At 37.2% G+C, this 25236-nt stretch overlaps 1 protein-coding gene across 2 annotated transcripts in view; it reads right to left on the minus strand.

Moving 5' to 3' along the window:
- CTNNA3 (catenin alpha 3) overlaps window positions 1–25236 on the minus strand; it is a 1753506-nt gene that overhangs the window by 1583573 nt on the left and 144697 nt on the right. For both annotated transcript variants that reach the window (XM_043596448.1, XM_043596447.1), the window contains exon 5: window positions 7900–8019. In XM_043596448.1, coding sequence (XP_043452383.1) covers window positions 7900–8019 — 120 coding nt within the window. The remainder of the gene's footprint in view (window positions 1–7899; window positions 8020–25236) is intronic.

Raw genomic sequence — 25236 nt, forward strand, 5'->3', positions numbered from 1 at the left:
CATTTTCAAGCTACAAAACAGACTAGGGAAGATAGCTCTTCAGAGTTAACTCTTAGAACTTTAATTCCTCATCAATAACCAACTTTTATTGATAATCTTATGGACTTAGGTATATCAACATAAAACACGCACAAATAAGTGCCATACTGATGCAAACACTAAAGTTTTTTAGCCTCCTGAAATTCCTATCAGCATTGTAAATTTTGAAAACAACCCATAACAAAGCATTAACTATTTCAATAAGCATTCCCCACTATAAAGTAGCTATAAGCTGCCCATGAGGCAAACTACCATAGTAAACAACCTTGTAAAAAATTAATAAATCTTCTCTGGTGCATGAAAATCAGCTAATATATGCTTGATTCAACAGCTTTCTACCTAAGTGCCACCAATAAACTGAACCCCAGAGACAACAGATGGAAATAGAATAGCAAACTTTAGAATTTAAAAGGTATCTCTATATTTGTACTTTACTAATTAACTAGAAGATACCTACTTGTCATGACTATTAACTATCTCCAATGTAGAAATCAAATTTTAGAAGGAGAACCAATATATAATACGATTATTTGTTTTTAAATAAAGGATAAGGTTCTTACATAAAAATCCATAAGGTTTTTTAACTTCAGACTATAACTATAGGAAAAGAAATCACCCTATAAAGATCTGCAGTTTATGAAGTCATGAAAATGATTTGATGGCTATTACAATAAGCTAGAAATTAGGAAATGTGAATATTAATTCTGTATCTGTTACTGACTTGGAATGACCTTGAATGATGTATCCAACCTTCTTCTCTCTCTGTACCAGAAAACTGAAAAATAAATGTAATGCCATGTGTTTTTTTTTATGAGACAAACTGTACATGTGAATAAAAATGGAATTGCATATAGAGTGGATACAATAAAACACGTTGGGGTTGATTCAAACTTTCGTGTAACACGATCTTACAATCTTACAACCTTACACAATCTTACAACATTTTTAATACTTGTGCAATGAATTTTTAATAATGTCTGAAATGCTTTGGGATCTTCAGAAACAGTTTTATAAATGGCATAAACAATCATTTTACTTGATTGGGCAAATAAGAGACAGAATACCATCTAAGAAAGACATGAATATTTTAATGTAGCAGTCTTTGGTTGACTTATTCTTAAAAGGAATAATTCAATCAGAACTCTTTCAAGAGAGTTGGATTAATTACAGAACAAGGAAAGGATGGATCTTCTCTCAATTGAGCTATTAACATATTTCATCTAGCAAAAGCCACTGAACTGAATCTACTGCTTCTAGAACTATTGTACTAGAAGCCTAACACCTCCTGTTAATGCTCATTCAGACTCCAATTACTCTCCTTCTTAGACTGAATCTGAATAATCCCAAAAGCATAGGTACTTTATTTTTAAAAGTTTTAAGTAAAATGTATTTAGGAAAATATATTTTAAGTAAAGTATATTTAAGTAAAATACACTTCCATTTTAGTTTTAAGGTAATGCAAAGTTAGTTCTACATTATACTGTCCTTACAGATAAGCAACTCCTAGTGCAACATCATTGTATATCCCCCTATCCTAGATGATACATAACATTTGTATTGCCGTAAGTCTTTACATTGTTGAAGACTATTACTGGCATTCATCAATTTCCTCTTCTCTATATGCTATAGTACTACAACAACAAGCCTAACACTATTCAGTTTTGTTTTGCTACGCATTGATTTCAGAGGAGCCCTACATTGTTGTCTTGTGTCCTCAGAGTTCTTGAATTCCAAGGTAAGCCTACAATTTTTCTCTACAGGGTATATCATTATCCATCTAGAATTTTATTTTTCAATGCAAGGATATTAGCCTACAGTTATTCTTACTAAATGAGTTTTATCTAATTTATTTCTATCTTTCCTCATTGATAAGGGATCATTTTAAATGCAATTTTTATCCTACAAAGTATTATGTACCCTTCTGGTTTTGAAGTTATCTGAAGGGATTAACTTACTCAGTTCAGTAAAAGAAAAAAGCAGTGGTTCATTCCTGAACATCATCACTAAAGAGAAAATATTGTGCTGAACAATACCACCTGGAACCACAAGGGATGTTTAGGTGCATAGGACGTAACTACGACTACATTAGTTGGGATTTAGCCAGAACATTGGGTCTACGACCTTCCACCACAGATTGTCATAGCACAATACTCAGGACCTTAATTTTACTGACCAAGAGATACTACCACAAAAACACAGTAGAAGCAAATAATGCAACTTTTTTCTCAATAGGTATCAACAGTTTTTGTTGTTGTTGTTGTTTTTTGTCACACAGATCTCTAGCCCCTATATCACGTATGTCCAGAAACATTCTATCTGATATGTTCAGAGCAGTGCTGGACCTTATATGCAGTACAAAAATATACAGAATAGAGAGCACATTCTTATGGAACTTACAAATCATTATTGAAGATGGATTATGAGAATAATACAAAACAACATTATAACTACCACTTGTACTAACCACATGCCAGGCACGGTGCTAAGTCCTTTATATACTGATTCCTTTATGTATTTTAAAGGATTTAAAGCATTTATATATATACTTTATACTTCATATATTGTTTTCTTAAAATAGGCTATAAGTTAGGTATTATTTTCCTAACATTTTAAAAAAGAACTGTGGTGCCCAAGGTGGTACAGAGTAGTCTAACCAGATTTGGCTGACTACAAAGCCATACTCTAACTGGCACTACATGGATCTTCAATAAATATATAATCAATCAGATGCTAAATTGGATGACATGGATAAAAAGCTAAGAATGGCAAAGAAGGAAGAATTTACATATTGACTAGAAGTCATGGGATGAAGTGTCATGAAGGAGGCTAGACTTCAGTTTTGCTTTAAAGAATGATTAGCAGTTAAATAAGCAAATGGAAACACCAGATACTCTAAATACCAAGTTTTATAAACCTTATGAAAAGGACAGAAGGCAAGAATAACGTGGCATGATTAGGGAGATCAGGGGTATGTGATGTGTTCTGACATGGATGTGTATCTGAAGCACAATATTTTAATTTTATATATTTTCACATCAATATGTAAATGTGCTTTAGTCTACATAATGTCCAACTCAATAATGTCAACTTTAATTTATACCAAAGGACTTCAGAAGCCTCTGGAAAGGGGATGTGTCTCATAATGCTATTATAAATATTAAGGGTAGAAAAAGAGAGGAAGGAATTAAATTAGAGTACAGATAATCAAACTTTATTTTATTTTATTTTATTTTATTCCACAAAACCAAAACCCCAAGGAAATCTCTTGATTTATAACCTCTCAAATTAATATATAAATCTGGGCTCCATATAATAACTGAAGCTTACCATTACCATTCTCTATGTAACATTAACCAGGAAGATAAAAACCAAATAGTCCAAGCAGATAACCTCCAAGATTGCATCTCCAGATAATAAAAACTGAAAAAGTCTCCAGACTCTCAGGTTAATCTTGCCTTGTCATCTAGTTACTTCTGGCTGATTCAAACTAAAAAACCCATCACCTCATCTATCAGGGCCTCCTCTCACCTCTTCCAACCAAAGCTATTTTCAACATTAGTCTTTTTGACAGTAGGAAAATGTAGAGATGCTTGTGCCCCAACTTAAAATATAGCCTAAGGAATAGTTGAAGTATAAGCACTAACTCTTAAAGAAAAAAGAAAGGAAAGGAAAGGAAAGGAAAGGAAAGGAAAGGAAAGGAAAGGAAAGGAAAGGAAAGGAAAGGAAAAGAAAGGAAAAGAAAGGAAAAGAAAGGAAAGGGGAAAGGGGAAAGGGAAAAGGGGAAAGGGGAAAGGGAAAGGGAAAGGGAAAGAGAAAGGAAAAGGAAAAGGAAAGGAAATAGCTAAGATCACACCTAGAGGAGAGAAGGTACAGTAACTCCAAAAAATAAAGGTAAAAGATGAGAGCAAAGTACTCCAGGGATCCCTCTGGCCCAGGGAAAGAAATCTCTCAAAATGATGTTAAAATGTCATAGAAAGGGACAACAAATAAAATCTAATGAATGAGTCCAAGAAAATATTTGTAATCAATTCACTGGTCATCCATAATTCATAATTAAGGTAATATTAACATTTTGTGCCTGTTTAAAGAAGTGGACGGAAAATGAAATATGTTAGGAGAAAAACTAAATAAATAAGGCAAGGGGCAATCTGTCAATCTTCCACATCCAGGAAGCCAAAGGGTAAATGCCTTTCTGAATTTTAAAAGTAGAGTAAGACACATCAATTTTAATTGCCTGGATTCTGAGGCCAAAACTTTGGGCATGCTTCCTTGTTTAAAATAACAACAGCACCAACAAGTATTTATTGAGCATTTGCCATGGGTCAGATACTGTTGTGAGCACTGTAGAGAATACAGCATTGAAGGTGACAGACTAGGCTCTGTCCTTATGGAGCTTACGTGCTGTCACAAAAAGGAATGATAAATATGGTTAGACCAGGGAACAAAGCATGACTAATTCTCTGGTAAAAAGAATCCTGCCTTATAAGGCAGAATCTTTCTTGCTGAATTGCAATTTTACAGAGACCTGAATCTTTTCCAGTAGGAGAAACTTACTTGTATGGGTTTAATAGGTTTGGAGGCCTTTTAAGGTGCAGGATTGGAGATAAAAGGCAAATCCTGTCAAGTCAGAGAAGAGTTGATGTTCTGACTCTTCCAACCCTGCCCGTCCTAATTCACAATTCATCTGTGACTTTGGTACAGAACTTGGTTAATACAACAAATTTCTAGAAAGCTCTGCTACATTTGGAAGCAAAATGAGAAGTAAACAAAATCTGTCTTCACTATTCTCTGCCATCTCCTTCATTTGCTACGTCTTCTTGTATTCCTGTCTTTTTCTCTCCCTTTTTTCTATTTTAAGATTTTTTAAATTCTTCAAAGAATTAATGTTTTCATTTATGATAATATTTTCCCAGGTCTTATTTTTAATATCCCTTCACAGAGACAGGCTGAGGGGTGGGGGGTTGGGTGATCAATTACATCAAGAGTTCTAGGGACATAGTGTAAAACCAAGTACAGTTTAATTTCCCTCACTTGAGCCCTCTTATCATATCCCTACAAGTCCCCTTCCCTCTTTTTCCATCACTCTTTGGTTCCTGACTTTCTTTCTACTCTATCATCCTCTTTCTCCTTCCCTCCAATTCCCCTCCCATCTTTTCTGGGTAGAAAAAAAATGATCACTGATAGGGAGAGGTGGAGTTGAATAATACAAAAGGATTGACAGTCTGATGTGTATGCAGTTAAATTTTGTCCCTTTGAGTTTAAAACACTGCCTTGTGTGAATAAATTTCACTAGAACCATGGTTACTAGACATAACACTCAGAAGATTGTGAAGATAAAGTTTGATGCATTTTCTTAGCTGTCTAAAGATATTCTTCCAAAAATCCTTTCGTGTTTTTGTATATATTGAACAATTTGCATGAGAGAAAGAGAGGCAGAGAGAGAAGTGTTTTGCCTGTTTTGCCTCCCACCAGGTAAGGTACTCCACTCTCAAAGGTCTCTTTATGCCCTGGGTCTGGCATCCCTAAAATTATCTTCATATTGCATATCTAGACCTCCTCACTTTCCTACCCCAGCCTGGCTCCCTGCAGGGATACTGGGAATAAGACTCCACCCAGGTGTGGAGTCCTACAGATTTAGATTTGAAGCCCAGCTTTATGTCTTATTAGCCCAGTGACCTTAGGCAAGTTACTTAACTCTCTTAACAATTTTCTTGCCTTAAAATGGTGCTCATAAAAGCATCCCCATTATATTATTATCAACATTTCAGTATCTAATCCATATAGGTATTAATCACCATGTGTGATACATAATTGCCATTTAATAGTATATATGATGTATGTGTGTGTATATATATGTATATATATATATATATATACATATATATACACACACACATATATTTACACCCCATGTGCCCATATGTTACTCATACACACATGCAATTTACTTATCTGTCCTCAAGGCCATCCTGTCAGAGTTCTACCCTCCTGCCCTTGAAGCATTAGCATTTTTCCAAATTCACAATTAGCTAATGCAAGAATCTAATCAATGAAAATGTGCTAATAAGAAAGAATAAGAGAAGAGGGTAGTGACTACTGCCTGCCAACTCAAATATCCCTCAGTGGTAAAATATGGCTCTTGGAAAACAAAACTGTACTAAAAAATGCATAGGCCAGAGCAGTGACTTATGATGTGAATTTTAAGTAGCATCATATGGGAGATTCCTGTAGTAGTTCTCTGTAACTGTGACTGCTTCTGTACATGTGCTAATATGTAAGCCCTCACTAATTTTAAAATAAGTAAATAAAACTTCAATGGATATTGTGTCCTTTTCATATAAATTAAATATATGCAGAGATACTCCATTTACCCCAGGACATTCTACAAAACAAATACACCTTCTCAGGAATACAGGGCAATGGGAAGGCTAAATGCCCATGCAATGTCAGTGATAGAGCAAACCCAGAACACAATTCTCTTTTCAAGTCAATATTTCTAGACCATACTGTGGTGACTCCATAAGGTGTAACTAATAAGTCATACAGAGAAAGATGGATACCATATGTTTTCACTCTTATGTGGATCCTGAGAAACTTAACAGAAGACCATGGGGGAGGGGAAGGGAAAAAACAAGTTAGAGAGGGAGGGAGCGAAACCATAAGAGACTCTTAAAAACTGAGAATAAACTGAGGGTTGGTGAGGATGGGAGGGAGGGGAGGGTAGGTGATGGTTATTGAGGAGGGCACCTGTTGGGATGAGCACTGGGTGTTGTATGGAAGCCAATTTGACAATAAATTTCATATTAATAAATAAATAAATATAAAAAATAATAAATAAATATAAAAAATAATAAATAAATAAATAAATAAATAAATACCCAGCTTTGAAAACTCCATCCAAAAGATCCAAAATTTGTGAATTGGGCAATGGCAAGAGAGTTGCACCTTTTGCCACACTAACAGGAAAGACTCTTAAGTAATGGACTCGGTGCCTGCCCATACGAGCCAGCCACTTAGTCATTTTTCTAGACGCTATCCATCACTGAGCACATTGCCGAATTTCATGCAACCTAATTTAAACGTCTATCTGGCTGTTCTGATTGGAATAAACAATCAAAGTAAAAGCTTGACAACTCTGACACCTAGTGGCTGGGAAGAAACTGGTGAAGATCAGCTTGGGAAAATTAGCTAGCTAATTACTGCGGCAGTATCTTGCAAACACACAGAACTTAATGATAATTAATACATGTTTTTAGTACTAATTCTAAAAGTAATCTTATAAAAGTCTATTCTGGCTCTGTATTTATTTGGAGTTTAAAAGGAGGCTGAAAGACTTGCATTTGTAAAGTATATTTTCCTGTTCAAATTTACACAGCAAAATTTCACTAATCTTCAGAGATCAAACAAGAAAACTAAAGGTTGATTCATACGTTGACATATTCATGATCCTTTCCCTTAATTTTGTATGTACATCTATATCCTTTTCCTGGTCATCAGGTGATTTTTCTCCTCAAGTATCCCCCTGTCAAATATAAAAGCCATGTGGCCAAGCCATCACAGAGGTTTCCTATATGCCACTGAGGCATCCTGAATCAAAGGGTAGCTATATCTTCACAAACCAGCAGGAGTTTTCTTTAAGAGAGGTATATGGACACATGTGGAACCCCCCAAACTGCACATCTTAAAGCAAGGACCACAATGAATCTGTATGAACACGGCAGGTCAGCACAGCACAGCACAACCTATTTCTGCCCTAAACATTAGAAGGTAAGTTTCCCCAGATCCACTTAAAACTGACAGGCAGGGTGGTAGAAAGCTAAAGTGTTCATCTCCTCCACCAAGGAAAGTTCTGACTCCTACCTGCTGACGTTTGAAGGCTAAATAATCCAGATTTTCCAGCTCCTTCCCAAGCTTCTGGTAGGTTTTCTGGAGGTCAGATTTATTGGAAACGTTTTTAAGAGACTCAAATGTTCTTTGAAACTGAAATTGAAAACAAAAGTAAATCATTAAGATAGCAGCACATTTTCCTTGAATGCCTAACTAGCTAAAACAGGGAAAGAGTCAACACTGAGCCTCAGTTTCCCTCATTCATAATAGAAAGATAACAAATACGAATTGCCTTTCAATGAAATTTAAGAAAGACTGATTATAAAGGATTAGAAGCTGTATCATAAGAACAACAAACATTATTGCATGAATGGGAAGCGTGTTTAGTCTTTATTCCAACAAAAGAGCATACTGCATTTTCAAAAAATGGGTGCCTGGGTGGCTGAGTCAGTTAAGTGACTGACTCTTGATCTCAGCTCAGGTCTTGATTTCGGGGTCATGAGTTCAAGCCCCACATTGGACTCTGCGCTGGGCATGAAGCCTACTTGAAAAAAAAAAAGGAAACCTGTTTTAGCATACACCACTACTTCTAAAGAAAAAAACTGCAATGAATATATGATTTTAAATCATAATGAGGAAGTATTAAAAGGGCTCTCACATTCCAATCATGGAAACAAATTCATGTAAAGGTAGCTACTTGCCTCTACAGACATATCTATGCAAAATAAGTACCCTACAAACTTCAACCAGGAAGATCTCTCAGATCTTATATTTTGAGAAGGAAAGAAAACTAACATTTTGGCAATGGAAGCATATGTAGCATGTTCAGCAAACATTTATTCATTTCTGCTCTATAATGCAGATGAGTTATAAAATCAGTTCTGCTGAATCAGAACACTTCTGTTCATTTTTGAGTCAGATACTAGATAAACACAAAGGAGACAAATTGCAGTGGATCATAGAATATTGTTCTGCTGCTAATAATTAATTAAGCAAAGGGAGCTCACAAGAAATTCTTGATTTATTTTAGTAAATTAGAACATACTTTGGAAGATTAGTGATTTAAAATGTCAAGTAATGTCACTTACAATGACATTTACATTTGCTCTCTCTTCATGCCATTCATTTCCCATATTCTCACTGTGTGCCTTTAGATAGACTCCTACAGATAGAGACTTCACCATCTTAAACACACCAGAATTCCACTGTGAGTATGATGCTGTGAGACAGGCTAGTAAGATTTTATAGAGTATTATTAAGTTTCCAGGGAAATTACTTGACCCTTACTATTCAAACTCTATGGAGTAAGTCATATTATAATGGCATTCTACTGAATTAAATCCTCAATTTCACGAAAGCAACATGTTTATCTCAATCCAAGGTGACCGAGGAAAAAGAAATGAGAAATAACAGTGCTAAGCTTCCACAGCTCTACAGTAAATTAAATTCAACAAATAATCTTTTAGAACCTACTATGCACAAGGTACTATGAATATAAAACACATTTCCTGCCTTAAAGGAACTTACAGACTACCAAGGAAACTAGAGATGAAACTCAGAAGTGGGAAAGGCACTGACATTTACTGTGGGCCCGCTCAGTGCCAGGTACTTGAAGCCTCCCAGCTGAATCCTCACAGGATTTCCTATTTCTCTCCCCATTCTACAAGTGAGTAAACTGTTACTCAGAAAATATAAACTGGGTTTTTACGACAATATTTGTGCTTATTCTACTATACCATTAACTCCAACACAAGGCAATGCAGTAAAGAGAGTACAAAAACAAAGGGATAAAAGCAACATGTTGTAAAACAGAAAAAAAATCTTTATATTAATTGAGGGATCAGGCTGGGTAGAAGACACGAAGAGATCTGAATTGAGTTCCAAATGGCAGGAGAGTTCTCCGAACCTTAAATGGGAACAAACTCTACCCATCAGTTTAAACATAGCCAAAGTCTGCTCCTTTTCCCCATTTTATAGCAAACATAATTTTGATGTAATTTTAATGACCTTTATATTAACTCTCTCTCATGTTGCACGATCATTCCTGTGCCTTGCCCATTTCTTGGTCCCTTCTCACTATGTTCAAGTCAAAATACTAGATCTAACATTCTAAACAATTTAAGTAATTTCACTTATAATTAATATAAACTGTTTTACCATTCTGTTTAATTCTAAGCACTTTATTTTCCCTAAAAAATATTAGCTCTACTTCTCAAATATTTCTTCTTCACATTTATTTCTGTGAACTTTATATAGCTACAAGTAGGAACTTTAGGGTAAACACATTTGTAAGTCTTCAAAATAAAAAAAAATAAAAAAAATAAAACCATGAAAATCAAGCAATGTGTTCATGGCCAAAGAAAAAAGGGATAAAATCCAGCAATAACACATCACCACAAAATGTTTTTCTGAAAGACCAGAGTTTGTGTGAAATGGAGATTTTTAAGTTTGACCTTCCATTATCAAGACTTACACTCTCCATTTATTGATACTAAATAGCTCAAAGCACTCAAACTATGATGATTCATTTATTTAAGTAGATTTTTCCCATACAACAACAAATAATTGTCAAGGAGAGGTCATACAATATCTATTGTATACTTTAGGTTAGATCCCTAGTAAGCACACCCTGTCTCTCTCTATTTATATTTAAAGATGCTAAAGAGTAAAAGCAATAATTTTGCTTTGCAGATAAAGCTGACATAAAAAGATATTAAAAATAAGACAATGATTAAAGTGAGGCTTACATTTTACTTAAAAAAATCAGATGTTGACCTTATTTGAGGATTTTTCATTCCAACAGGTCACTATGCTTGATCACTGAAATAGACCTCTTGAGATTTTCTCAATGTGTTGCAATTTCATTACGTTGACTATGTCTCAAAATAAATGATCTCTCACTTGAAGATAAGTTGGGGAAGGAAGCACAACTAATTGAAGAGATTTTAACATTCCTAGATTTTACCTGTTCAAACTTTTGAGTGGAAATTTAAAACAAGCAAAGAAGTCCCAAATAATTTGTTGGACATTAAATTTATCCTGTTAATATTTTTACCTTACTATAAACAAAATTCAAACATAAAAAGAAAAAGCCCAATGAATAAATCTGACCCATGAACACGCCTAGGAATGTTTTAAAACTGCCGAAAGAGAATATCAAGATGGTCTCTGAACTGAGAAATAAATGCAAATTCTGTCCTATTTGACAACCTTATCAAATATCACAAGACAGACAAGACAAAAATGAGAAGATGCAAACATTATCTCTAAGCCCAAAATCTGCCATTAAAGTAAGCACTCTAAACACTCCCACAGTGTTTTCTCATCAAATTCTTTTCTGTTCAGATTTTGGTTCAAGATGGCAATGTAGGAAGATCCTGAATTCACATCCTCCCACAGACACACTGAAGCTACAGCTATATATGTAACAATTTCCTCTGAAAAAACCTAAAAACTGGCAGAGCAACTGCTTCACATCAAGCAAATGAAATGTAAACCACATCAAAACAGGTAGGAAAAGCTAAGGCACAAACTCACCATAAACCCTATCCCCATCACGGCAACCAACATTTGGGAGGAAACTCAAAACCCACAGCTATCCCTGAGTATTATAGGATTTGTATGCCACTTTAGGCATGCCAATATTTAAGACCAACACCTAAAACAAGTGGCTTTGAAGACCAATAAGGCTCATGCTCACAAGATCCACAGGGCCACTGGCAAACTGAGAAATGGCTCTTAAAAAGCTGCATGCAGATTCATCCACCAAGAGCCCAGCACAGAAGCTGCCCTTGAAAAGCATCCCAACCTTACATGAAAAAGACTGACTTACTAATTTTATTTTATTTTTTTAACTTAATTCCAGTATAGTTAACATACACTATTATATTAATTTCAGGAAGACAATATAGTGATTCAACAATTCTATACCCTACTCACTGCTCATCAGTGCACATACATGTACTCTTAATCCCTCTCACCTGTTTCACCCATTCCCTCCCCCCCTTTAGTAACCATCAGTTTATTCTTTATAGATAAGAGTCCATTTTTGGTTTGTCTTTTTTCCTTTGTTTGATTGGGTTATTTTTTCTAAGTTTTTATTTGAATTCCAGTTAGTTAACATAGAGTGTAATATTAGTTTCAAGTGTACAATATAGTTATCCAACAATTCCATACAATACCCAGTGCTCATCACAAGTGCACTCCTTAATCCCCATCACCTATTTAACCCATGACCTAATTCACCTCCTTTCTGGTAACCATCAGTTTGTTCTCTATAACTAAGACTCCATGTCTTGGTTTGCCTCTCTTTTTTTTCTTTCCCTGTGCTCATTTGTTTTGTTTCTTAAATTCCACATAAGAGTGAAATCATACGATATTTGTCTTTCTCTGACTTGTTCCATGTAGCATAATACTGTATAGCTACATCCATGTCATTGCAAATGACAAAAATTTCATTCTTTTTTAGATGTCTGAGTAATATTCCGCTGTATATATGCACCCCTTCTTTACCATTCATCAGCCAGTGGACATGGGGGCTGTTTCCATAATTTGGCTATTGTAGATAATGCTGCTATAAACTTTGGGATGCATGTACCCCTTTGAATTAGTGTTTTTGTATTTGGGGGTAAATACATGCTAGTGCAAATGCTGGATTGTAGTTCTATTTTTTTTAACTTTTTGAAGAGCATCCATACTATTTTCTAGAGTGGCTGTACCAGTTTGCATTCAAACCAACAGTGCAGGAGGTTCCCTTTTCCCCACAGTCTCCCCAACACTATTGATTTTTGTGTTGTTGATTTTAGCCATTGTGACAGGTGGAAGGTCATAACTCACTATAGTTTTGATTAGTATTTCCCTGATCATGAGTGATGTTGACCATCTTTTCATGTGTTTGTTAGTCATCTATCTTCTTTGGAAAAATGTCTATTCATGACTTCTGTCCATTTTTTAATTGGATCATTTATTTTTGGGGTATTGAGTTTTAGAAGTTCTTTATACATTTTGGATACTAATCCTTTCTCAGAGATATCATTTGTAAGTATCTTCTCCTGTTCCATATGTTGCCTTTTAGTTTTTCTTCCTACACTGTGCAGAAGCTTTTTATTTTGAAGTCCTAACAGTTTATTTTTGCTTTTGTTTCCCTTGCCTCAGGAGACAATTATAAAGAAGTTGCTATGGCCAATGTCAAAGAAGTTACTGCCTATGTTCTGGGATCTTTATGGTTTCAGGTCTCACGTATAGGTCTTTAATCCATTTTGAGTTTATTTTTGTGTATAATGTAAGAAAGTCATCCATTTACATTCTTTTGCATGTTGCCGTTTAGTTTCCCAGCACCATTTGTTAAAGAGACATTCATTTACCCATTGGATACTCTTTCCCACTTTGTCAAAGATTAATTGACCATACAGTTGTGGGTTCATTTCTGAGTTTTCTATTCCATTGATCTATGTGTCTATTTTTGTGCCAGTACCATATTGTTTTGAGCACTACAGATTTGTAATATAACTTGAAGTCCAGACTCATGATGCTTCCAGCTTTGCTTTTCTTTTTCAAGGTTGCTTTGGCTATTCAGGGTTTTTTGTGGTTCCCTACAAATTTTAGGATTGTTAATTCTAGCTCTGTGAAAAATACAGTTGGTGTTTTGATAGGGATTTCATTAAGTGTAGATTGCTTTGGGTAGTACCAGACATTTTAACAATATTTGTTTTTCCAAACCATGAGCACGGATTGGAATATTTTCCACTTGTTTCTGTCAACGTCAATATCATGCATCCATGTTTTATAGTTTTCAGAGTATAGGTCTTTCATCTCTTTGGTTAAGTTTATTCCCAGGTATATTATAATCTTTGGTGCAACTGTGAAGAGGATTGCTTTCTTTTTTTTAATATTTTTTTATATTTAATTATTTTTGAGAGAGAGAGAGAGAATGCACAAGTAGGGGAGGGGCAGAGAGAAAGACACAGAATGAGAAGCCGGCTCCAGGCCATGCACTATCAGTGCAGAGCCCATTGTGGGGCTCAAACTCATAAACTGTGAGATCATGACCTGAGCCGAAGTCAGATGCTGAACCAACTATGCCACCCAGGCGCCCCAAGAGGATTGCCTTCTTAATGACCCTTTCTGTTTCTTTGTTATTAGTATAAAAAGGTACAACAGATTTCTGTACTTTAATTTTGTATCCTGAAACCTACTGAATTTATTAGTTCATATCATCTGCAAATTGTGAAAGTTTTGCTTCTTCTCTACCAATCTGTATGCCTTTTATTCCTTCCTCTTGTCTGAATGGTTTGACTAGGACTCCAGCATTATGTTAAATAATAGTGGTGACAGTGGACATCCTTGTCTTCTTCCTGACTACAGAGGAAAAGCTCTAGTTTTTCACTATTGTGTATGATGTTAGCTGTAGGTCTTTCATATAAGGTCTTTATTATATTGAGGTATGTTCCCTCTAATCCTACTTTGTTGAGGCTTCTTATAATGAATGGATGTTGTACTTTGTCAAACACTTTTTCTGCATCTATAGAAATGATCATAAGATTTTTATCACTTGTTTTATTGATGTGATGCATCACATTCATTAACATGCAAATACTGAACAACCCCTGTAGTCCACAAATAAATCCTACTTGATTGTGGTGAATCATTTTTTAATGTATTGTTAGACTCAGTTTGCTAATATTTTGTTGAGGATTTTTGCATCTATATTCAACAATGATAATAGTCTGTAGTTCTCTTTTTCTATAGTGTCTTAACCTGGTTTCGGTATCAAGGTAAGGCTGGCTTCATACAATGAGTTACAAAGTTTTCCTTCCTCTTCTATTTTTTAGAATAGATTGAGGAGAATAGGTATTAGTACTTCTTTAAATATTTAGTAGAATTCACCTGTGAAGTTCTCTGGCCCTGGACTTTCATTTGCTGAGAGTTTTTTGATTACTGATTCAATTTCATTGCTGGTAAGTAATCGGTCTGCTCAAATTTTTTCTATTTCTTCCTGTTTTAGTTTTGAGAGGTTATATGTTTCCAGGAATTTATCCATTTCTTCTAGATTGTCTAGTTTGTTACCATATAATTTTCACAATATTCTCTTACAATCTTTTGTATCTCTGGGGTGTTGGTTGTTATTTCTCCCCTTTCATTTCAGATTTTATCTATTTGAATCTCTCTCTGTCTCTCTCTCTCTCTCTGTCTCTCTCTGATGGGTCTGGCTAAAGGTTTATTGATTTTGTTGATGTTTTCAAATAATCTGCTCCTGGTTTCATTCATCTATTCTATTGGTTTTTTAGTTTCTATATCATTTATTTCTGCTCTTTCTTATTTCCTTTCTTCTACTGGTTTTAGGTTGTGTTTGTTGTTCTTTTTCTAGTTCCTTTAGATGTAAGGTTAAGTTTTTTATTTGGGATTTTTCTTGCTTCTTGAAGTAAGCAAGAAAGTTTATTGCAATAAATTTCCCTTTTAGAAGTGTTTTTGCTGCATCCCAAACATTTTGGGCCATCGTGTTTTCATTTTTTCTCGATGTATTTTTTTTATTTCCTCTTTCATTTCTTTATTGACCGTGTGTCTAGATGACCTATCCATTTCTGTAAGGGGGGTGTTAAAGTCCCCTGCAATTACCACATTCTTATCAATAAGGTTGCTTATGTTTATGAGTAATTGTTTTATATATTTGGGGGCTCCGGTATTCGGTGCATAGACATTTATAATTGTTAGCTCTTCCTGATGGATAGACCCTGTAACTATTATATAATGTCCTTCTTCATCTCTTGTTACAGCCTTTAATTTAAAGTCTAGTTTGTCTGATATAAGTACGGCTACTCCAGCTTTCTTTTGGCTTCCAGTCGCATGATAAATAGTTCTCCATCCCCTCACTCTCAATCTAAAGGTGTCCTCAGGTCTAAAATGAGTCTCTTGTAGACAGCAAATAGATGGGTCTTGTTTTTTTATCCATTCTGATACCCTATGTCTTTTGGTTGGCGCATTTAATCCATTTACATTCAGTGTTATTATAGAAAGATACGGGTTTAGAGTCATTGTGATGTCTGTATGTTTTATGCTTATAGTGATGTCTCTGGGACTTTGTCTCACAGGGTCCCCCTTAGGATCTCTTGTAGGGCTGGTTTAGTGGTGACAAATTCCTTCAGTTTTTGTTTGTTTGGGAAGACCTTTATCTCTCCTTCTATTCTAAATGACAGACTTGCTGGATAAAGGATTCTTGGCTGCATATTTTTTCTGTCTAGCACCCTGAAAATCTCGTGCCAATTCTTTCTGGCCTGCCAAGTTTCAAAAGAGAGATCAGTCACGAGTCTTATAGGTCTCCCTTTATATGTGAGGGCACGTTTACCCCTTGCTGCTTTCAGAATTTTCTCCTTATCCTTGTATTTTGCCAGTTTCACTATGATATGTCGTGCAGAAGATCGATTCAAGTTCCGTCTGAAGGGAGTTCTCTGTGCCTCTTGGATTTCAATGCCTTTTTCCTTCCCCAGTTCAGGGAAGTTCTCAGCTATTATTTCTTCAAGTACCCCTTCAGCACCTTTCCCTCTCTCTTCCTCCTCTGGGATACCAATTATGCGTATATCATTTCTTTTTAGTGTATCACTTAATTCTCTAATTTTCCCCTCATACTCCTGGATTTTTTTATCTCTCTTTTTCTCAGCTTCCTCTTTTTCCATAACTTTATCTTCTAGTTCACCTATTCTCTCCTCTGCCTCTTCAAGCCGAGCTGTGGTGGTTTCCATTTTGTTATGCATTTCGTTTAAAGCGTTTTTCAGCTCCTCATGACTGTTCCTTAGTCCCTTGATCTCTGTAGCAAGAGATTCTCTGCTGTCCTGTATACTGTTTTCAAGCCCAGCGATTAATTTTATGACTATTATTCTAAATTCACTTTCTGTTATATTATTTAAATCCTTTTTGATCAGCTCATTAGCTGTTGTTATTTCCTGGAGATTCTTCTGAGGGGAATTCTTCCGCTTGGTCATTTTGGATAGTCCCTGGCGTGGTGAGCACCTGCAGGGCACTTCCCCTGTGCTGTGGTGTATAACTGGAGTTGGTGGGCGGGGCCGCAGTCAGACCTGATGTCTGCCCCCAGCCCACCGCTGGGGCCACAGTCAGACTGGTGTGTGCCTTCTCTTCCCCTCTCCTAGGGGCGGGATTCACTGTGGGGTGGTGTGGCTCGTCTGGGCTACTTGCAGCCTGCCAGGCTTGTGATGCTGGGGATCTGGCGTATTAGCTGGGGTGGGTAGGCAAGGTGCTCGGGGGCAGGAGGGGCAGGCTTAGATCGCTTCTCCTTAGGTGATCCACTTCAGGAGGGGCCTTGTGGCAGCGGGAGGGAGTCAGATCCGCTGCCGGAGGTTTGGCTCCACCGAAGCGCAGAGTTGGGTGTTTGCGCAGAGCGAGCAAGTTCCCTGGCAGGAACCGGTTCCCTTTGGGATTTCGGCTGGGGGATGGGCGGGGGAGATGGCGCTGGCGAGCGCCTTTGTTCCCCACCAAACTGAGCTCTGTTGTCAGGGGGCTCAGCAGCTCTCCCTCCCTTTGTCCTCCAGCCTTCCCGCTTTCCGAGCAGAGCTGTTAATTTATGACCTCCCAGACGCTAAGTCGCGCTTGCTGTCGGAACACAGTCCGCCCGGCCCCTCCGCTTTTGCAAGCCAGACTCGGGGGCTCTGCTTGGCCGGCGAGCCGCCCCTCCGCCCCGGCTCCCTCCCGCCAGTCCGTGGAGCGCGCACCGCCTCGCCGCCCTTCCTACCCTCTTCCGTGGGCCTCTCGTCTGCGTTTGGCTCCGGCGACTCTGTTCTGCTAATCCTCTGGCGGTTTTCTGGGTTATTTAGGCAGGTGTAGATGGAATCTAAGTGATCAGCAGGACGTGCGGTGAGCCCAGCGTCTTCCTAATCCGCCATCTTGCCGCAACCTATTTCCTCTTTCATTTCTTAATTGACCCCTTTGCTGTTTAGTAGAATGTTACTTAACCTTCATGCATTTGTGCTCTTTCCAGATTTTTTCTTGTGGTCCATTTCTAGAGTCCCAGCATTGTGGTCAGAAAAGATGTGTAGTAGGACTTCAATCTTTTACATTTCTGGGGCTTGTTTTGTGGTCTAATATTGATCTATTCCAAAGAATGTTCCATGTGCACTTGAAAAGAATGTATATTCTACTGTTTTAGAATTCTATTTATAATTCTACTGTTTAAATCCATCTGGCCCAGTGTGTCATCCAAAGCCACTGTTTCCTTGTTGATTTTTCTGCTTAGGTGATCTGTCCATTGATGTAAGTGGGGTGTTAAAGTTCCCTACAATTATTATATTACTATTGATTATTTCCATTATGGTTGTTATTAACTATTTTATGTATTTGGATTCTCTCATGTTGGGTGCATAAATATTTGTAATTGTTATATCTTCTTGTTGGATTGTCCCCTTTATGATTATAGTGTCCTTTGTCTCGTTATAATCTTTGATTAAAATCTATTTTGTCCTATTGAAGTATTGCAACCCTGGCATTTTCACTTCCATTTGAATGATACTTGCTTCTACATCACTTCACTGTCAGCCCACATGTGTCTTTAGGTCTGAAATAAGTCTCTTGTAGGCAGCATAAAGGTTGATCTTGTTTTTTATCCATTCCATTTCCCTATGTCTTTTTGTTAGAACTAAGTTTAGCCCATTTACATTCAAAGTAATTATTTACAGGTATGCACTTTTTGCCATTTTTAAACTTGATTTGTGGTTGTTTAAGTAATTCTCTGTTCCTTTTTTCTTTTGCTCTCTTCTCATTCTTTCGTAATATACTTGGATTCCTTTCTCTTAATTCTTTGCACATCTATTATTGGTTTTTGATTTATGGTTACCATTAGGTTTGCATATAACATCTTCTGCATATAGCAGTCTATGCTCACTTAAGTTTGAAGCCATTCTCTACTCTCCTCACCACATTTTAGGTATATGGTGTCATGCTTTCCTTTTTTTTATTTTATGAGTCCCTTGACTTATTTTTACAGTTATACTTATTTTTACAGTGTTTATGCTTCCTACTTTTCTTACTCTTACTTCTGGTCTTTCCTTTCCACTCAGAGAGTCCCCTTTCACATTTCTTGAATGTCTGGTTTAGTGGTCATGAGCCTCTTTAGTTTTTGTTTCTCTAAGAAACTATTTATCTTTCTTCTATTCTGAATGATAGCCTTACTGGCTAGAGTATTCTTAGGTGTATATTTCTTTCTTTTCAGCATTTTGAACATGTCATGCCACTCCCTTCAGGCCTGCAGCTTCTGCTGAAAAATCCACTGAGAACATTACAGAGTTTCCCTTATATATAATTGTTTTCTTTTCTATTGATGCTTTTGAAATTCTCTCCTTATCACTATTGTCATTTTAATTACTATGGGTCTTCGGGTAATGTCCTTGGATAGTGTTTGTTGGGGGATCATTGTGCCTCCTGGACCTCAGTATCTATTCCTTTTGCCAAATTTGGGGAGTTTTTTAACTATTACTTCTTCAAATAATTTTTTTGCCCTTTTTTCTCTCTCTCTTCTCCTTCTGGGATCCCTATAATGCAAATGTTATTACACTTCATGATGCCACTGAGTTCCCCAAGTCATTCTCATTTTGTTTGTTTGTTTTTTCCTCTCACCTGCTTAGCTTCTTTTCCATTACTCTGTCCTCCAGGTTGCTGATCAGTTCTTCTGCTTCCTCTGGTCTACTATTTATTCTATCTATTATATTTTTAATTTCACTTATTGAGTTCATCATCCCTGATCAGTTCTTTTTTATGTTTTCTATCTCTTTGATAAAGGTTTCAGAGAAGTCTTCCACTCATCTCTCAACTCCAGTGAGTATCTTTATGATCATTATTTAAATTCTCTATCAGGCATATTATGTCTATTTCACTTAGGTCTCTTGCTATGATTCTGTCCTGTTATTTCATTTGGGATACTGGTTTTGGGCTTTATTTGATGTTCCTTTTCCAGCACCTTTAGGTTTAAGATTAGTTTGTGTATTTGACTTTTCTTGTTTTTGTTTGTTTGTTTGTTTGTTTGTTTGTTTGTTTTTTAGAGTGTGTGTGCATGAGCAGGGGAAGGGTAGAGACAGGGGGAGAGAGAATCTTAAGTAGGCTCCATGCTCAGAGAGGAGCCCAACATGAGGCTCAATATCATGACCGTGAGATCATAACCTGAGCCAAAATCAAGAGCTGAATGCTTAAACGACTCATTTAAATGACTAACCCAATTAAATGACTAACCCATTAAATGACATTTAAATGACTAACCCAATTGCCTGAAACTTTTTTTGCTTCTTGATAAAGGCCTGTATTGCTATATACTTCCCTCTTAGGACCAGCTTTACTTCATCCAAAAGGTTTGGGCTGCCATATTTTCACTTTTATTTGCTTCCTTTTTGCTTTAATTTCTTCTTTAATTTTCTGGTTAACTAAGTCATGCTTTAGTAAGATGTTCTTTAACCTCTATGATTGGAAGACCTTCCAAATTATTTCTTGTGGTTGACTTCAAGTTTCATAGCTTTATGGTCTGAAAAATATACATTGTATAATCTCAATCGTTTTGTATGGCTTAGGCCTGATTTGTGAGCCAGTATGTGATCTATTCTGGAGAATGTTCCATATGCACATGAAAAGAATGTGTATTCTGCTGCTTTAGGATGAAATATTCTGAATATAATTGTTAAGTCCATCCGGTCTGGTGTGTCATTCAAAGCCATTGTTTCTTTGCTGATTTTCTGCTTAGATGATCTGTCCATTGTTGTAAGTGGGATGTTAAAGTCCCCTACTATTATTGTATCAATGAATTTCTTTATGCTTCTTATTAATTGATTTATATATTTGGGTGCTTTCAAGTTGGGGCCATATTTATAACTGTTAGATCTTCTTGTTGGATAGACCCCTTTATTATGATATAGTGCCCTTCTTCATCTTATACCACAGTCATTGGTTTAAAATCTAGTTTGTCTAAATATGGCTACTCTGGCTTTTTTGTGATGTCCATTGGCATGATAATTTGTTCTTCACTCCATCACTTTCAATTTGGAGGTGTCTTTGGGTGTAAAATGAGTCTCTTATAAGCAGCATATCAAATGGTTTTTGTTTTTTTAATCCAATTTGATACTCTATGTCTTTCGACTGGAGTATTTAGTCCATTTGCATTCAGAGTAATTGTGATAGATATTAATTTAGTGCCATTGTATTACCTGTAAAGTCACTATTCCAGTAGACTGTCCCTGTTGTTTTCTAGTCTTTGTTCTTTTGTCTCTCTTTCCCACTCAAATGGTCCCCTTTAATAATTCTTGCAGAGCTTGTTTATGGTCATGAACTACTTAGCTTTTGCTTGTCTTGGAAACTCTTTTTCTCTCTTTCTATTCTAAATGACAGTTTTGCTGGATAAAGAATTCTTGGCTGCATATTCTTCCCATTTAGCATGTTGAATATATCATGCCACTACCTTCTGGCCTGCCCAATTTCTATGAACAGGTGTGCTGCTAACCTTATGTGTCTACCCTTGTAAGTTAAGGATCTTTTGTCCTCAGCTGCTTTCAGAGTCTCTCTTTGTCTTTTGGAAGTTTCCCTAGGCAAACTTGTCTTGCATATGATATGTCTTGGTGTTGACCTGTTTTTGTTGATTTTTAGGGGAGCTCTTTGTGCCTCCTGGACTTGAATTCCTGTTTCCTTCCCTAGATTTAAGGAAGTTATCAGCTAGAATTTATTCAAATAAACCTTCTGCCACTTTTTGCTGCCCTTCCTCTTGAACACATATGATATACATATTATTGCACTTTACAGAATCTCTGATTTCCCTAATTCTATATTCATGATCTAATAATTTCATTTCCTTCTTCTTTTCAGCTTCACTATTTTCCATAATTTTATCTTCTTTATCACCTATTTGTTCCTCTGCATCTTCCATTCTCATGATTACAACCAGTCAGTTTTGCATCTCAGTTACAACATTTTTATTTCAGCCTGACTAGTTTTTAGGTCTTTTATCTCTGCATCAAGGGTTGCTCTGGTGTCTTCTATTCTTTTTTCAAGGCCAGCTAGTTAATCCTCATGACTGTTGTTCTAAATTCTTGTTTGGACATACTGCTTGTATCTGTTTTGATCAGATATCTGGCTGTGGTTTCCTCTTGATCTTTCCTTTGGGAAAAATTCCTCCATCTTGTCATTTTGTCTAGGTTTCTGTCTTTTGTGTGTTATGACAACTTGTTATGTTTCCTGCTCCTGAGAGTAATGCTATATTAGGAAGGGGTCACACACTGTCCAGGGCCTGGTGCTTCAAGGAAGGGTTTCCAGTATATGCTGTGCACTCTGCTGTTGTAATTTGGCTGCTTTTTCCCACAGGTGATCCTCTGCAGAGTTCCTTTTTGCTTGCAGTGGGAGTATTTCGATCTTTAACTAGGTGTGTTTTGATTTGTTAGAATATGCCTGATTTAAAAAAAAAAAAAGCCTGATCCAAAAAAAAAAAAGTTGATCTGAAAAAAACATGAAAAGGAAACGAAAAACAAACAAATGAACAGAAACTATAAGCCTGATTTTTAAAAAAGAAAGAAAGAGAGGAGCAAAAATGGCAGAACAGCATGGAAGCTTTTTGTGTAACTTACATCCATGAAATACAGCCAGACCAACACTAAACCATCCTACACACCTAGAAAACTTATTGGAAGATTAACGCAACAATCTGCACAACCTGAACCACAGAATACAGCAGGTACACAGCACGGAGAGCTGAACTTGGGGAGCAAGAAGTCGCGAAAGGTAGGGAACTGCTTTTGTGAGTGGAGAAAGGACTGAGACTGGAGAGGTGGGGAGAATACAGGAAAAGCACCCCTCCCCAAAAGCAGCTGGAGAAAAAGTGGAAACTTGGAAATAGCCACAGGGACTAAACTAAAAAGGGAGAAAGGAGAAAGGAGAGAGTTTAAATTCCATTAAGACTGTAAACAAGGAGAGCACAAAAGCTGCAACTCTGCAGCTCGATACCTGGCAGTGCTCTGGTGGAACAGACGAATCCCCAGGAACAGAGTGGGGACCGGGAGGTTCTCGGGCCACACGGGGAAAACCAGTTCCACTGCTGGGAGGACATTTGGTAGAGGCTGTTGAAGCCACCTGGTCCCAGCAGACCCCAGAAAATGGCCACATTCGCTGGTGCTGGAACAAGGTCATTAAGGGTGAAGCCTGGTACCAGATGTGTGTTGTGATTTTCCATAATCCCTGAAACGCTGCTGCTACACTATCTCGTGTACTTTTTCTGGGATGGGCTGGCACCTGGCTGCAGTCTTGGGGCATCGGCAACAGCAGGGTCCAGTGGGCATTCCTAGGTGCAGCCGACATTCAGCCATTGCTCATTCGGCCATTGCTCAGTGAGACCCTCCTGCAGAGGGGTGGAATGGGTCAAAGCCGCAGTCCTTCAGAAGTAAGGGGCTGGGGAAAACAGCCACATCTGAGACAAAACTCAGGACAGAGGTACTGCCTAGGGCCTGATCATGGAGAGTAAAAAAGCAGGAGAAGACGAGAGCTGAAGACAGAGGATGCTGAGCCGGGAGAACAGACTGGGTGGCTGGGTGGCGCCATTTTCACCGCTCCCGCACATGCCTATACGCACCTATGAGCACCGCAACACTCCACCCCATTAGGCTAGCAGTGCCATCTAGTGGACAGTGGAGCTACTAAACTGAGCCCTGCCCAATTGGGCCAACTTCGCTCTTCAAGTCCACGAGTCTCACTATTGGCTTAATTAATGGACTATAAAGAGCTACACAGACTGACTTCTAGGAGAAAATGAAGCAATTTCAGTCCTACTTCAATCTGTTAGCAGGTTCATCTATTCATTTTCTTTCTTTCTTGTTTCTTATTTTTCTCTTTTACAATACCTGGACCACTTTCTTATACCATACACAAAAATAAACTCAAAATGGATGAAAGACCTAAATTTAAGATAGGAAGCCATCAAAATCCTCGAGGAGAAAGCAGGCAAAAACCACTTTGATCTTGGCCACAGCAATTTCTTACTCAACATGTCTCTGGAGGCAAGGGAAACAAAAGCAAAAATGAACTACTGGGACCTCATCAAAATAAAAAGCTTCTGCACAGCAAAGGAAACAATCAACAAAACTAAAAGACAACTGACAGAATGGGAGAAGATATTTGCAAATGACATATCAGATAAAGGATTAGCATCCAAAATCTATAAAGAACTTATCAAACTCAACACCCAAAAACCAAATAATCCAGTGAAGAAATGGGCAAAAGAAATGAATAGACATTTCTCCAAGGAAGACATCCAAATGGCCAACCAACACAAGAAAAAATGCTCAACATCACTCATCATCAGGGAAATACAAATCAAAAGCACAATGAGATACAACCTTATACCTGTCAGAATGGTTAACATTAACAACTCAGGAAATAACAGATGTTGGCAAGGATGTGGAGAGAGAGGATCTCTTTTGCATTGTTGGTAGGAATGCAAGCTGGTGCAGCCACTCTGGAAAACAGTATGGAGGTTCCTCAAAAAACTAAAAATAGAACTACCCTACGACCCAGCAATTGCACTACTAAGCATCTATCCATGGGATACAAGTGTGCTGTTTCAAAGGGACACATGCACTCCATGTTTATAGCAGCACTATCAACAATAGCCAAAGTATGGAAAGAGCCCAAATGTCCACTGATGGATGAATGGATAAAGAAGAAGTGGTACATATATACAATGGAGTATTACTCGGCAATCAGAAAGAATGAAATCTTGCCATTTGCAACTACGTGCATGGAACTGGGGGGTATTATGCTAAGTGAAATTAGTCAGTCAGAGAAAGACAAAAATATGACTTCACTCATTGAGGACTTTAAGAGACAAAACAGATGAACATAATGGAAGGGAAACAAAAATAATATAAAAACAGGGAGGGGGACAAAACAGAAGAGACTCATAAATATGGAGAACAAACTGAGGGTTCCTGGAGGGGTTGTCGGAGGGGGAATGGGCTAAGTGGGTAAGGGGCATGAAGGAATCTACTCCTGAAATCATTGTTTCATTATATGCTAACTAATTTGGATATAAATTTTTAAAAATTAAAAATTAAATTAAAAAAAAGAAAGAAAAAAAGAAAGAGAAAAGAAAAGAAAAGAAGAAAAAGGAAAAGAAAAGAAAAAAATCTGGTATTTCCACCAGAACTGAAGCTGATACACTGGAACACTTTATGATCAGTAGACTTGGTGGGTGTGAGGTGCCTATGTTGGTCCTCTAGGGGAGAGGCCCCCTGTGCTGGCTCACAGTCAGACCTTCCCTAGTAAAGATGACCCTGTATGGTGCAGGAGGTAGGGTTTGATATAAGTGGCTCCAGCCCCTACTGAAGGTGCTGTTTTGCTAACTGAAGTCCA

Source organism: Prionailurus bengalensis, chromosome D2 (assembly GCF_016509475.1).
Source record: "Prionailurus bengalensis isolate Pbe53 chromosome D2, Fcat_Pben_1.1_paternal_pri, whole genome shotgun sequence".
NCBI classification, from domain to species: Eukaryota; Metazoa; Chordata; class Mammalia; order Carnivora; family Felidae; genus Prionailurus; species Prionailurus bengalensis.